This window comes from Blennius ocellaris (genome assembly GCF_963422515.1).
Source record: "Blennius ocellaris genome assembly, chromosome: 15".
Taxonomy (NCBI): Eukaryota; Metazoa; Chordata; class Actinopteri; order Blenniiformes; family Blenniidae; genus Blennius; species Blennius ocellaris.
The window spans coordinates 8,019,948-8,035,897 of NC_137664.1; the positions used below are offsets into that span (position 1 = coordinate 8,019,948).

The window sequence follows — 15,950 nt, forward strand, 5'->3', positions numbered from 1 at the left end:
CACTAAACTGTCCCGCCAAGAGGAAACCGTGATTGCCGAGTTCTCCATCACTGCACGACTGTAACTCATCATCTTGTTCAGACCGTCGCTGGAGATTAGAAAGCTTCACGTACAAAAATCTATATACTCACAGAGGATTATAAAGAAACTGTTTGCACCAAATAATGGGAGATCAAATAAATAAACAAAAAAACAAAAAAACAAAAAAAAAAATGAAGCGCACCAGAAAAAAAAAGGGTGAAATGAAGAGGAGGCAAGCTTTTTTTTTCTCTCTCTGACAGAAAGGCGGGGTTGGACTTACTCTGTGCTGTAGCAAATGTGCTGGCCACCAGAGGGCTCGGCGTTCCTGTTGACAAGAGGACAGGGGGGGATTTAAGAGTACAGACACAGAGGGCCATTCTCCAACACTCCTTTTCCCGTCTTTGTTCGGAATAATTAGACGGTGCTGATGCATGGATTGATTTGTGCGAGCCTGACATGCAGTGAAAGAGCACAACGAGAACACGAGGCAGAAGACGACGATAAACATTTTACCGAGAGCAAGAAAAACAGGCGGACCATAAAAAAAAAATCTATTTATCTCAGAATAACGCAAGGCCTGTTTGAGTATCACTGCTGCTTCGCTTATCGCTGCCACTCATGTCTACACTCTTCAAGCAGTATGAACGTGTGAAAACAATGAGGATAATTTTAACAAGTTAACTGCTTTCTAATCTGCATAATGAGGATAGCGTGAAGCAAAATTACCTTTTCGACAAATCACATGATGCTAAATGCAGCAACTGTGAAATCTTTTTGCATAATTGTTCAAATGAGTCCCACCCACTTTCACCACAGCATATATGCAGTAGAAAACCAAGACTTTTGTAACTTTGGTAGAAAATCTTGTTGTTAAAACCTTATTTGTGTGCAACATGTGGACTTATTTCAATTTTTATGTCAATAGAAATGCCAAAAATTAGCAAGACACAAATATTTATTACTGTCCTCTTTTCAAAGAGAATTTCAATTCATACTGTCAGTCAGTCCTTCAGTAATACTGTTTGGTTTTGACAATAACTGAGCTCATGTTACAAATGTATGACATGCAGCTGACTCTTATCTGTGTTTGGATTATCGTTCCACGAAAGGAGGTACTGTGATCACTAGTGTATGGACACGAAGCTCTAGAGCTCCATTTTTTTAATTGATCAAAATTATGGGAAGTATGCACCGACATCTTATTAGTGGCAACAACGCAGGAATCATTTGTCATTAATGCTGAATGTACACACACAAACAGATCTAACAGTGCAACAGTCACAGGGTCCTTTGTGCTGGACTGAGTGTTTGGGCAATCAATCCACCAGAGGGCGCCGCTCATAATTAATGTAGAAGATGAAGAAGAGTGACTTTCTTTTTTTAAAGAAAAAAACGAAGAAAGTCAAGGACAACAAACATGGCAATGGCAGAGGAGAAAGCAGTAAGATTGGTGTTGATGCAGTGGGGGGGGGGGGGGGGGGGTCTATGACGCTTCACACAGCCTCTCTTTGTAAACTTCCACCACTTCTGCTATTCACTTCTCATTTCAACACCGCCTCCATGAGCCCCAGTGGCAGTGCAACTTTGGCTCCATCTCTATGAGCTTCCAGGAGAAATATGGAGGTAACAAAGGCAGAGTATGAACAGATGTCTCAGTGTATCCAATATAGACCATTAATGAGGCTTAAAAGGGTGAAAATAAATGTGTTTGCAGAGCTGCTAACTACAAGTGTCTTTAAATATCACACCACTGATGTACAGCAGCTGCCATCAAAGTCAGAGGTGTACCAACGTGACATTCAACAAGCGCTACATTTTCATGTGAATGTTGATAATAGTAATAATAGTAATAGTAATAATAATAATAATAATAATAATAATAATAATAATAATAATAAATCTCTTTGAATTGAGTTTTTTTAAAGTCACAATTGACACAAGGTAGGTCACACAAACCTCCAAACATCCACCACTCTCTTTCTTTCACAATTGTCAGGGCTGGTATTAATAGCAAAATAGCTTCTGCAGAAATACTGTTTCTATCTATACTGACATGCACATGCACCTGCTTTATGGCACGACAGAAAATACTTTTCACCGTTTGTGAGCAGAAATAATACATTTCCACTTAAATACACATGCATCCGCATAGCAAGTGACTCACCACTGGAGTTCTGCGAACTGTTGGTGTCGACCAGACTAGACTGAATCGCACTTTCCAGTTTCCGCCTGTATGGGCTGTCTGTAAGTAAAATCACAGAGGGAAACAATGAGTGACATGCCTGTACTGCAGCGCGTGGATAACACCCTCAAAAATAAATCCTCATAACAGCTGAAGATGGAGCAAAGTTACCGAAGTGCTATTTAAACTTAATTTCAGTTTTGCAGCATGCAAATCAATCATGTTAACAGCCCCCCCCCCCCCCACCCAAAAAAAAAAAGATCCAAATGCTCGTATTACATTTAAATATGGGTTTAATTCCTCCTCTTCATTCCATCTTTTTGACCCACTTTTAAGATGTGAGCGTGCGCCATGCTTTAAATAGTTCTTTATGGCAGAGTGCTTCTTTGCAGAGAAATGGGGAGGGGGTCAAGAACCACAAAGCGCACAACCAGTTTGAAGTAAAATCAATGTTTCATGGAAGCCAAAGAATTCTACCTGCAGTGTCGATCGAAAATGTAGGCTGTTGTATGTGCATTTAGCTTTATCTTTTTTAAAAGAGGGACAGCGTTTCCCTTGCGTTCATTGTTTATGAGTATTTTGCTTGAATACAAAAAAAGCTTTTTATAAAACTACCATGTTTGGCAGCATGAATTGCCCACCTGCAGGACTATGTAAGTTTTAGGCTGGCGACAGATACATTTTGGCAGTTTTGGAAAAAAGATCAGCAATTGTGACTGTATTCGTCATTGTGACTGTAAATCTCTGTTGTGAGACAGGTTCACGGACATGTGCGTCATGGCCGTGCGACCAAAGACAGTCTGCAATAATTTGTCCATGACGACCGACTCCCTACACTGCCGAAAGCGACTCACCAACCAATCACAGTGCAGCGTAATACGACCGCTAGTGTACTCTAACGGATGTCTTTGAAATACTGTGAGCATTTTATCCAATTACCTTTATTTACAATGCTCATGATTTATATCTGAAAATGTTTTCGTTGTTTATAACATGTTTGAAAAGGAATTGAATATAGGCACAGCCTGTAGCTGCTCTTATTGCGATAATTTATTTTCTCAGCTGGATCCTCACGACTTGTATCTGTTATAAGCTATATTGTATCCTGTATCACTCTGTGCAATCTTTAATGAATCTCTTCTATTGCTCGAGTTTAGAATTTATGCTTGTTTGCGATTTCAGTCACTCCCATTATTTCTAGTTGATCACAAAATGTATCAAATTTCAAACAGGATCTCAGGAAATCGACTGCAGCATGGTGATGTTACGAAGTCAGTGTCTTCATATAGACACTCAGGTGGATATCACCTGCAGTTCAGTGGAAGTGGACCTTGTGTTGTATCTATGATCCACGTCACAGAGCGCGCTCTAAATCACAGTCTGAAGATGCCTTTAGGCATGGCTGAAACGATGGCTGCTATTTCATCATGCAATACCAACAAGAAAACAACTGATTGGCTCCAGATTAACCCTAAACATGCAGCTAATGTCATTAAGTACAACGGATATGAAGACAAATTAGGATAGTCGTCATAGTTTCGACATGTCCATAATCTCAACATCATGGAGTCTGTTTGAGTTTATATGAAGCGATGGAGATTTGAACCAGCCAACATCCGGAGTACAGTTGTCAACTTTCGAAAGCTGCTTTAAAGAGGTTTCGTGAGTTCCTTTATAAACTGTCTGCAAAGTTTACTGACAAGAATTGCTGGGTGCAAAGGACAGTGACGCCAAGTACTTGTTCTGACATTGCAACATTTTGCCACTGCTGTTTAAAACTTTTAGACAAAAGTGTATTTAAATGTTGTTTAAATAGTGAATTTAACCACTTACCACAGTTCAACAATTCCCAGTGACATTCTACAACCCCTGGCAAACATTATGGAATCACCAGTCTTGGAGATTGTTCATTAAGTTGTTTAATTTTGTCGAAAAAAAAATCTGGCACAGCACCCACAGCAATCTCGACCTGTTACATTTGCGCATCCCGTCCCCCTGCGTTGTCTCACGTCCATCCCGTTTTGTCCACGGTGGCCGTGAACATAGTGCAAACGCACCTTTGAGTTTTCTGTCTTGACGCTTTGATGTCTTCATTGGTCGACCAGTATGCTTGCCTTTCACAACCTTCCCATGTTGTTTGTACTTGGTCCAGATTTTAGACACAGCTGACTGTGAACAACCAACATCTTTTGCAACATTCCGTGATGATTTACCTTCTTTAAGAAGCTTGATAATCATCTCCTTTGTTTCAACTGACATCTCTCATGTTGGAGCCATGATTCATGTCAATCCACTTGGTGCAAGGTGTGAGCACTCCTTCTTGAGTGCAGACTTATGAGCAGATCTAATCTGACGCAAGTGTTGGATTTGGCAATAGAAATGAACAGGATGATTCCATAAGTTTCCCCCTCTGCTTGATCTAAAAAAAAAGCAATTGTTATTGACTGCCATAATTTTTTTTCTTGATTTCTTTTAGTGTTTCTTAAAGCCAGAAAGTTGCCATTTTAAATGACTTTAATTTTGTGGCATTTCTGTGATCTGCTTTTTTCCCCTACAAAATTAAACAACTGAATGAACATCCTCCAAGACTGGTGATTCCATAATTTTTTTGCCAGGGGTTGTATAAAGTCCAGCAGCTCATTTAAACAGACTATTCTATCAAAACGTCGTAAGGTTTGTCCTCACACAGGCTTAGCGAGACATCCTGAAGTTTCTGCGAGGTCTTGTACAGTGGTGTGAAAAGGTGTTCATTTAAAAAGAAAAGCAACCTTAATTTAAAAACTGCATTTTGAGTTTACTTATTTTATCTTTGACAAACTGTTTAAATTTGTTTGATCGGAATCATTTAAGTGTGGAAAACATGCAAAAAAGTAAGAAATGATAAAGGGGGCAAACACTTTTTCACCCCACTGTACATATTTCACCCCCTTACTGCAGTTGAGTGTTACTATCATGCATGCTCATACCATTGGAATTTAATTGGTTACATTTTTGCGGCAAAGGATGAATTGTCTCTCAAAATTTCTATCCACCCTTTTTTTTTTTGATGAATGTTTTTCCTTCTGACCACACTCATTTCCTGAGATGGTGTAATTTCTCACACCTGTCTCACTCAATTACCATGCATTGTGAAAAGCGCCGTTTAATAAACTGCTGAAGCATCGAAAATCACCGAAATAATGTGAACGTGACAGGTCGTGGCCTGCAGAGGAGCTCAAGATGCCCTGTGGCATCTGGCGCTGACATGCCAACGACAGTCCTCTTAAGGCCAAGCTGTGAACTGGAGCTGACGTGGATCAAAATCAAGACACCCTGTTAATGGTTTGTTCCTTTCTCATACCAGTCTGTGTTTATTCACATGCTGCCTGGGAGTACCTGCAGGCCTCGTGCCTACAGAGCTCTCACACAATGAAACGTCAAGAGCTGACTCTCCTTCACCAATATTTGTAAAACGAACGGGGACTTTTTTTTTCTTCCATTTTTCAAACGTAACATTATATATGTTGTTTTAACACTATTGTCCAATGAAAGATTCGAGCACACGGAGCGTGTGGGTGTGTGTTTACATTGCACACTGCTTTCAGGTGGGGTTTTTTTTTTTTTTTAAATGAGGTGCTTTAGATCTAAATCCTGTTTTCTCTCAGCTTTTAAATTTTAAGGTCATATTCTAATACTTTTCTTTTTTTAAATTACAAAGTTGTCACAATCTTCCAGGGTGGTTAAGGCTTTTCTCAACTTTAGTTTTCTCCCACTGTCCAAATATATAAAGTTTCAGCTTCAGAGTCCAGTGCCTGTCACCTTCAGTTCTCACATCAGTGTGCTGTGACTGAAGCTGTTGTCTGTTATTGTTTGGCAATATCTGTGTGATTCTCTCTCTCGCTCTCTGTTTAACCTGCCTTAACCCATAATTGAGTTACGAATGACTCCAGTAACCCATGATCTTAAGTTGGATAAAGTGGTCTAAAAGATGGATGAATGGTTCTTAAAACTAACCAATGGCTCTTTGCTTCTAAACACTACGATCTCTGCGTAGCTATTTCATTAACGACAATTGTTTGTTTCTAGGAGTATCTGAGTTGCACATTTTGCAACAGAAATGTAAGAGAAAAAAAGTTAAAAAAAAACAAACAAAACAGATTCTTACTTTTTATCTTGCCACTTTGGCTGTGGCCAAATTTACTCATATCCATACTGCCGCATTCCTGTACCCGTGATGTCTTCATTTCAAATGAACCTGTACCAAGGAGACATTCTCAGATTCAAGAGCAAACAACAAAATATTTAAACACAAAAACATACCATTTATAAACTGTGACACGGCTAAAACATGACTGCATAATGAGTAGACGTGTAAGCTCACCTATTGGTGTGTGCAAAGCAACGTGCTCCTGGTACGGGTTGAAATACTTGTACTGCTTCCCACAGAATTCACAAACATAGCTCCCCGTTTCTGGAGACAACAAAACACAAACATGCCTTTGTTCTTATCCAAATAAATGATGCCGCTCAATAAAAACAAGCATCGTGTTGGTTAGAATCAAACTGGTTGGATTAGTTGTCATCAGTTAAAAGGAGGACAGACTTCCTTTGTTAATCATTACAGTACAGGAAGTGGAGGAAAACAGGAGGTCCAAATAAGAGTGGCGGGAAGAAGAGGAAGGCTGGTGATTCTTTTCGTGTCTTTTCCTTTTCTTTTTTTTTTTTTGGATTCAAACTTAAAAAGTCCCATTTTTAAAGTTTAGCAGTAACTCAGTATGAGAGAACACAGAAAACAGGGGTGTCCTTGCATAGTGCCTGGAGGTTCACACTATCCCCAAATCAGTAGGAGTCATTAGTGCAGTGACAAGTGCAGGCTTCCCACCTGCGAACACTGCCAATTGTGTTTGAAGGGACATGCGCTGCCGTTGGTTGAACCCGCGGTCTCTGCAGAGGAGGGCGAGTGCTTTTTCCCCTGCGAAAGAGGACTTTTGGACTCACGTTCTGAAACCTTTCCAATGTGGAGTTAGCTTATATATTAAGTGTTACTTAGCCAACGTAAACCCTTTCATCACAAGCTGTGTTCAACAAACTGAACTTGACCCCAGTGAAATCAGCCCGTCACTGTGTCAATGCCCAATTCACATTTTTTTTTTTGATATTGTTGGTATTTTTTTTTTTTTTTTTTAATAAAAAATAAAATCAAACAAATGATCTACAAACTACAGGCACATCTCAAAAATTATAATCCAACAGAAAAGCCCATTACCCCTTAATTAAATTATAACATCTGGGAATTTGTTTATTATTTCTTAATTATATCCTTTTTGTATTCTTTGTGAATGTATTATTTTGTTAGACCTACTTTTTAAACCAGAGGCCATAAATTAAGCAACTCAAGTAAAAAAATATGTTTTATTTATACATTATGACTGTAGCAATAATAATAACATAAAATAAAAAAATCAATGATAGTGTAAATTTCTGAGATGCACCTGTAAAAAAAAAAATCCACATAAACTCAAAACAGTCCTTTCCTAATGAGGAAACACTAAAAGCCACTATAATTTGAAGATACTGTATTCCATTTCACAGAAATATTACTGTCTTACAGTACAAGACTTTGATTCAGTTGCACAAAGGAATTGGGAGATTTAAACTAGAGGTGCAACGGCACATCACGCATAAGTGTTTGGTAAACACTGTGTAGCTGGAAATAGAAAATTCTTCAGTTCAGTACACAATGTGAACTAACAATGACAATCAAACATCTATTTATGTCATCGTAGTTGCAGACCTGCCAGACACAGTGTGTGTCTGCATGACCAGAAGCAGCATGAGGCCACCAAAGGAAAAAGTTTTCTTTAATACGACGACCGTGACCTCAGTGTTACCAAAAACACTCAAAAATAGTTAGTAACTGGAAAGTTATTTATAGATAAATTGTCCTTGGCAAAAAGGATATTTTGTTTATTATACACCCAAAGGCAAAAGGGTCACCATCTTTCTATTAACAGCATCTTAATTGAGTTAACCTTTAGAAATAGAGTTAAAAAGGAATTTATGTTGCAGTCGTTGAATGTTATTAATTACATTGTCCTTGTTGTGTTTTCTGTTGCAATGTAAGAAATACTTTTGTAATCCTAATCGTAGATTCTGTGTGCCGTTACACCCCTACTTTAAGCAAAGTACATCAAACAGTCTTACTTGGTCCAATTTTCTGATAGGGTTCAACTGGTTCCTCCTCCTTAAGGCCATCCACAGGCAACACAACCTGCTCATATGGATCTGAGAGAGAAGAGAGAGAGATATTAAATTAGAAAATATCTTCTGAGTTGATTCTTCCCGCATAAGATGGCCTACTGGCTGTATAAATTCGCTAATGTTCCCTGAAACACAATGATTGTTCTGCACATTGTTCGTGTGGTAGCCGAGGAGCTAAGTGCTGCTCATTCTCCCGTGTCAGGGTGGTTTTACAGTGTTATAAAACCCTGAAATAAGAAAGTAAAGAAGAGAATTAAAAAGGAAACGATGGTGGCCCTGAATTTTGTTGACTTCTGGAGTAAACATTCAGTATATTTGCCCGTCCTAAACGCACTTCACTGAAAACAAACTATGATTAGACGCTGGCCACTCCTCGAGTATTTTAAAAGCCCTTTAAGTGAAACAGCAGCGCCCATTGAAATTTCTGACCTACTCTTCTTTTACCATTTTACTCATATTTTGCTGCTGCTGCAGGAAGTACAGCTTCTGCCGTGAAAGGACAGTGTGAAATAGGAAGGTTCATGGACATCTCAAGTCCTGGAGTTTCAAAGGAGAAAAAAAAAAGAAGAAGAAAGAAATTAATTATTATGCAAACTGAAAAAAAACTCTTGGTTACCATCAACTGCATGCAGGTCACGGTGCTCCTGGAAGCAGCTGTAGTATTTATACTTCTTGCCACAGATGTCACAGGAGTAACGGAAGCTACCTGCAGATGAGAGAAGCAACGGCCATTGTCACTCACAAACAGCAGATTTGTATTTTTTTCCGTCAAGGTATACAAATTAAGAATGCAGAGTTTACTACTCAGAGCGAGGAGAGACTTAAACGGGTCCTTGGACATTGCAGATAAGTGCATACGCTGTAAGCTGCAGAATTCTTGCACACATCAGTTTTATAAGTTGTGAAAAGCAGTTCAACACCTTAAACCCCAAGGTGTTCCCGTGGCTTTTCACACTTAATTTTCAGAAAAGTGTTGCATAGTGCCATAAAAAGAGCAGACCGCTTTCAGACCTTCTGCTTCCAAAAAGGATTAACCGAATATACAAATAAGTTTAATGTACATGGAATAAGATTTTTCTTTTTCCTGAGGCGTGCATCTGTGACGAAGAGCAAAATCCTTCTTTGGACAAACTGACTCCTGTCGAAAAACTTCAAGTATTTTAAAAGGAGAAAGAGGGTTCATTAATTACTTTGATTTCATTGATCTACAATCAAAACAATATGTAAACACTGGCTTGCAACAAACAAGGCAGATACATCCATAGGATCAAGTTCAGGAGAGAAAATCACGATATGGAAGTGGTTTACTTTTCCCCCCACAAAAAGATGAAACTGGATATGGAGTTTTATTGGTTCTCTCTGTGTGTGGATGAGGATTCTTCAGGTACTACAGCTTCCGCTCTGAAACCAAAGACAAGCTTTGTGGTTGCATTTAATTCTGACATGTGGATATAATTTTGTCAGATCCTTCAAACGGGGGAACAGATATAAGAGGTCGGCTTTATTTTCATGCCAAATAATGTTCATGAAATCTGAACCACCGCATTAAGTAAATCCAAAGTTTTGCTGTCAAGAGCACAGTTGGCCATATTAGTATTAGTCAGGAGTCAAGATGTACTTCACAAAGCAACAAATTGTCCTGACTGACTCGTGAGTTATTCAGTAGAAAGAAGCCCTATTTTTTTTTATAAATGTTTTTAAATGACTGTAGAACCTGAGCACTATTTGGATTGTTTCTACTTACAGATGAATTAATATAAATCCCAAGCAGAGGTCAGAGGTGATGAAACATCACAAAATTAAAGTCACGTTTTTTGTTTGTTTTTAAAAAGAAATTTTTTTTCTCAACAAAAACAACCACCGGTGATGCTAAAATAACTGGAAGTGTAAATACGTGTATGTGGTTTTCTTTGTGTCTGCCCTGTGAGGAAAGGACATGTCCAGCCAGATGTTGGCCACACAACTGCAAAAACAAAAAACAAAAAATACAAACACTGTTTACTAGGTTTATGACTATGTTAGTTTAAAAATGTATTTTTCCCAAATCTCAGTTTGAACAACCAATTTCACACGTCATCTCAGTGCAAACATTTCGGAGTCCTGGTTGATCAAAAACATCACTTTTTTTTTCCATTTGAACATCGCATCAAGAGATGTTTACTTTTTGTATTTATGGAAAGTTATTCATTTGAACTTTTTAGACATAACAGATAAGTTGACTTGTTTTATATTTATTTTAAGTGCTTAATTTTACATTATTATCTTAAATCCAGACTTAAAAATCTTAGATTTTAGATCCAAGATTTCTTATCAAGTAAACTTTACTTAACTGAATGGGCAGATCATTTGAATAGTTTTAAGTAATTTCATTGTCAAATATAGTGTTTCTATTTTAGATTTGCAGTGTACACGCAGCTTCCAAATGCTTCAAACTAATCCTTGCTGGAATACATAAGCAAAACGAAGACTTAAAACCATGTAAATAGCTTATTTTATCTGTTCCTTATTAAGTACACCAATATTACTTCTCATTTATCTGTTTAAAAACTGATTGGTTTAGACAGACAGTTCTTGCCAAGCCATTAAATGGCTAACAGAGAGAACGGACATAAGGGATGCAGATTACTTGTTCTGCTCTTGTTAATTTAGTTGCAGGGGGAAGCATTGTGCAGCCAGGTGGTTGTTGACAAGCAGGAACATCTGAAGTGCCTCTTGGCACACTGCAGTTGGATCCTGTGCGAAGGCAATCTGTTGCATGAACAGCATGGCACGGAGTTACTGCAAGACTAAATCAGTTTCTAACCACATTTCCCCACTTGGTTTTAGCTTTGGTCGTCTCTCTCTCCCCCATAACGCCATGTGTGACTGATGTTGACCCAGCAAAAATGCCTCTCGCCACACACCCATATGACAAATGGTTTTGCCGTTTAGCGGCACAGTGGCGACTTCTAAATTTTGTCCTCTCTGTTCTCTTGGGTCAATTCAGTCAGCTGCACTCTTGGCTGAACCCCTGAAGTGTTGCAAAGGCAAAACTACTGCACCAAATATTTGACAGGGGGGGGAAAAAAAACCCAACATAATCTAGAATATATACACAGAAATCATCATATTCACTGTGCATTCGAGAAAAAAAAAAAGTTGTTCAGTATCTCTAATATATATTCTGCAAGCAAATCAAATGAATAAATGTGACACGGAAAGACTGACATGGGTGATTTAACGCAATTTCTTTCAATTTGCACCAGAAGGATTCCTAAAATGTCTGCTCGACTAACACGGGAAAACAGCCATAAAAGCTATTATTAGGCTGTCTGACTGTAATTGCATTTGAAACACCTCAGGGCAGCAATACAGTGCACATTCTATATTTTTTTTCCCTCTCACCAATTAACGCAATTAAAAATTATTTCCCGCAAATTTGTGAATTCCTGATGATTGTCAGTGTAATTAAAGTTCCCATAACACAATTGCTTCGAGCACAGGTGAGGACACGTTGAGAGGAAAGAGATCATTGCAGGTTGAACTGTATCGTGAGACTTTAGCTGCGCACACAAAACTAATGAAAAACAGTTAACAACCATTAAGGAAACAAGCCTAACCTCAGACTCGATGTTTTCTTCATTTTATGTTAAGTGTTTCTTGGGAAATAAGCACAAAATTACAACTCTCAGCCTCTAATAGGCATTTCTTTATATAGATTTATACATTCTCGTGTCATATTCTACAATATTTTACCATCATTGATTTTTATGGAATCCTATGAAATATCTCAGGCAACCCGTCCAGAATTATTTTGATGCCATCCGACAACCAACAAATTCATGAACTGGCATTTTAATAACATTTCCATCTGAAAATATGTGTAAAATATTTGACATTCAAATGCCACAGCAAGCACATGCTGCATATTCATGTTCAGGCTGCAGTGGTTATAAATGTGACAAAATTACAATAGAAGGGCTAAAAGTTTTCATGCCAACTTAAAAAAAAAAAAAAAAAAACGTGATGTGAAATGTGTGAAAACCTATATGGACGATATGTCACGTTTCCAACAGGCCAGCAGAAATGTCACTGATCAATGAGTTGAAAAGACTTCCATTTTCCAAGATAGATTAAAAAATGTTCCCTGTAACAATGCGACTCTATTCCTTCGTCGGGCAGAGACTGACTCTAATCTGCTTTTAAACCACTGAACACACACCTTAATTATTAAGTTGAATAGCACCACAATAGGGCTCACTGACAATACACAGTAACATGAGCTGGACAAATAAATCCATGGAGGCAGTCATTCTTTAACAAAATACTTTGTACTTTTTATAGAAGAGAGTGTCAAAAGTAGAGAAAGCAGCCTGAGGGATTACCTTGAAATGTGTAAAATAAACCAAAGAGCCCATTTACATGAAAATCTAACAACTGGCAAGTAAAAAAAAAAATCTCTAGTTTGCTTATTTCAGGTCATAATCTGATTTCCTTCAGAGTGTGTATGTACCGAGTGAATTAAGACTCAAACTTCCTGTAATTTCCAAAACATCCGGTCTCGTCTAATCTTATCTTCTGTCCACTCACAGAGAAACGGCTCTTCGTAAACTTTCCTCCACTAAACTTCACGTTTGTTGTCATGCTTGCACTTGCGCAGATGAGAAACAACAAACTGAACATGTATGGGTATGCATGAACCAAGAATATGTTGGAGAGATGTACCTGTGCTAAGCCAATCCCTGATGACCAGATAGGTGCCTTGATGTAATACAGCATTTCACAATATGAAGTTTACCTGATCACTTCAATAACCCGACAACTCCCGAAATCAGGTAATGATCAGATTATTAGCCTGCATGTAAACAGGCTCATTAACTGCAAGTATTCTCTAAAAGAAAGAGCGAAGGGAGTCGAGGGCCAAGCACAACACCGAGATTCCTTCGCACTTGTTTCTTACATTAATACTAAACATCGCCGTTACAAGCTCACACAATGAGGAGGACTTTGTGAGAACATGCATGCTGAAAGCTGCATAAAGCTTTTGTTGTGACGAGCAGCAAAGAGGAGTTCAGATCGCATTTTTCATGAAGAAATTTCAGATTGTTTGTTATGTCTTGTACAAAAAAAAAACATTAAATGTGAACAATTTCAAGATATTCTAGAACTTCTTGGCACAATAACTACAGAAAAATTGGAGGTCGACGTTCATTATAAGTTTCAATATTTTAGATTAGGCTATAAGTGGCCCATGAAGTGAACAAAAAAGCTTTTATGTTGTTGGCTATCAGAGGCACAAAGGAAGACAGAAAAGATGCCATTGTGACAACTTTTAAGAGAAAATCTTCTTGAAGCTCTACGGGTGTAATGATCTCGGGGAGGGGAATGTTCTGCCATCGGATTACTTAAATGTCAGAACTAGATTTCTTGGGTGACGTTTTACTATTTTATAGTTTCTTAAGTAAAGCATTGGACCACACAATCACATTTCTCAAAACACCATCTTTAACCCGGGAGCGTCCCTGCAACACACAGGCTGTGTCGTCCCCTGCTATTTGAAATTCGCTTATACTTACACCAGTTCTAATGCAGGGACATTTTAAGCCATACCGAGTGGAAAATGTAGGCTTATTATCAGCTGGCCTGGTTTCATTTTTCCTCAGTTTTTTAAAATACAGGCCTGCAATGGCACTCACTAAGTGGTTATGAACGCAGTGTTTAAGCAGGCATAAAGTCAAGGTTACAATAATGGCATAACTTCACTGTGCAGCTTTAAACACAAGGCTTTTCTTCACTAATTGGTGAATCTCATTTCCTTCCTACAGCAATCATTACTTATCTATAAGACTTATTTGTCTATGCCATCAGTTTATACCCCCAAGGGCTTTCTTTGGGCTCCTCAAATGACCAAGTTAAGTTTAAAAATGAACTTACAAAGTGATTTGTCAGTCATTGTCATGTCTAAATAGGCGGCATCATCGCATCCTCGTAAGAGTTTGCTCTAATAGCGGTTTTCTTTCTTTCTGCCAAGCAGCCTTATTGTCCTACTTATTAACACTGTCACAGGCCTTTTGGTTACAGTCTGTTTGCACCCACATACAGCTTAAAATGTTTTTTTTTATTTTTTATAAATGGCTGCATTAAGTTGACTGTTGTTTCTTTCTCTCTGCCACAATGATACTGCTACCTTAAAGGGATGTGCACATTCACGTAATGACTGCTGAGAGTGCGTGTAGGAAGATTTATAAATAACCCTCAAGTACTACTCTGAGGTACGAGTATTTTTAGTCCTAATCAAACTTTCACCATGATGTGAAGAGGCCTGATAAATATGGATCCTGGCGGCTGATATAAAGTGTCATTCAAAGTGTGAAAGCACAGCATCTGCAGGGCAGAATTCTATTTTATTTCTATAGACAAAAATGTCTCGGGTAAATTACAAAATTGATCATGAGGGTCCAGTGTGACTATAAGGGGGTTGCTCATACTCCAGTTCAAGTCAGACATTTTAACTACTAATACTCGAAATAACTTTGAGAGCAAATACATCATGTCGCAATATAATTATTATGTTTCGACTTTTACTAATTAGCTCAAATATGTTTGCAGCTTTTATATATATATATATATATATATATTTATATACACATACACACACATACATACTGTATATATATAGATGAAAGCTTCGGTAGCCTAATATATCATGCAAATTAAAGCTGTGTGAAAACAATGAATGTGGCAGAGATATAGATTGTTCATGAGAAGAATAAACATTTATTAAGCATAAAGACAGCACAAAAATTAAGAACATTTTGGTTCACGCTTTATTTCTACAACAGTAGAATAAGCTGTTTATCAATAGTAGATATGAGTTTGGCTTTCAAATGCACGATCTACATATTCATCTGTGCTGCTCATCTCACAAATGCATGATGCCTATGAAAAAGATGATTGTGATATTACAAAGTAGCATCAAAAGGCATTGTGCAAGAGGGTTCCAAGAAAAATTGGGAGGAAAATAGGATTTAACCTACAGCAGGCCTAAAATGATCATTGGATATTGTGCAGGTCGGATCAGTTGCTACTAAATATACTAAGTTGGGATAAATTATATAATAACTTGCAGTAAATGTACCAACATATTTATAAATAAACGAGTTGTGCTATGTCTGAGGATGCTTCGGTAGTTTCAGAAAAGAAAACGCTAATACAACAATAAAAATAAAAAAGTTTTCTAAAAATACCTATGATATTAAGGGCACAGCATTCCAATCTAGAAACTGAAAAAGTGATCAACTACAGGTTATAGAGACAGGTGCATGATCGCCATTGCAGTTGGATTTCAAAGTTTTGTATAGTTATTAAAAATGCAACACATATTAGTTTGTGTGGCATTAGGTCAAATACATTGTGCTTCTCTAGATGTGCGACCAACGTGAAAATCTGTCTGCATCCCGCAGGCGCCCCGTGCAGTAAACCAGGAAATTCCCACACGGTTATATAATTGATAAGTGTTTTGGATGGA

General features: G+C 38.0%; 1 protein-coding gene across 7 annotated transcripts in view; it reads right to left on the reverse strand.

The window, feature by feature from the left end:
- Nucleotides 1-15,950, reverse strand: part of znf618 (zinc finger protein 618) — a 35,904-nt gene that overhangs the window by 8,112 nt on the left and 11,842 nt on the right. For all 7 annotated transcript variants that reach the window (XR_013936949.1, XM_080510238.1, XM_080510236.1 and 4 more), the window contains 6 exons: nucleotides 9,060-9,149; nucleotides 8,387-8,467; nucleotides 6,564-6,653; nucleotides 6,348-6,437; nucleotides 2,186-2,263; nucleotides 302-346 (listed from right to left, as the gene is read on the reverse strand). Coding sequence is in view for 6 of the 7 variants with exons in the window: in XM_080510238.1 (XP_080366364.1) it covers nucleotides 302-346; nucleotides 2,186-2,263; nucleotides 6,348-6,437; nucleotides 6,564-6,653; nucleotides 8,387-8,467; nucleotides 9,060-9,149 (474 nt within the window). In the remaining variant the exon portion in view is untranslated. The remainder of the gene's footprint in view (nucleotides 1-301; nucleotides 347-2,185; nucleotides 2,264-6,347; nucleotides 6,438-6,563; nucleotides 6,654-8,386; nucleotides 8,468-9,059; nucleotides 9,150-15,950) is intronic.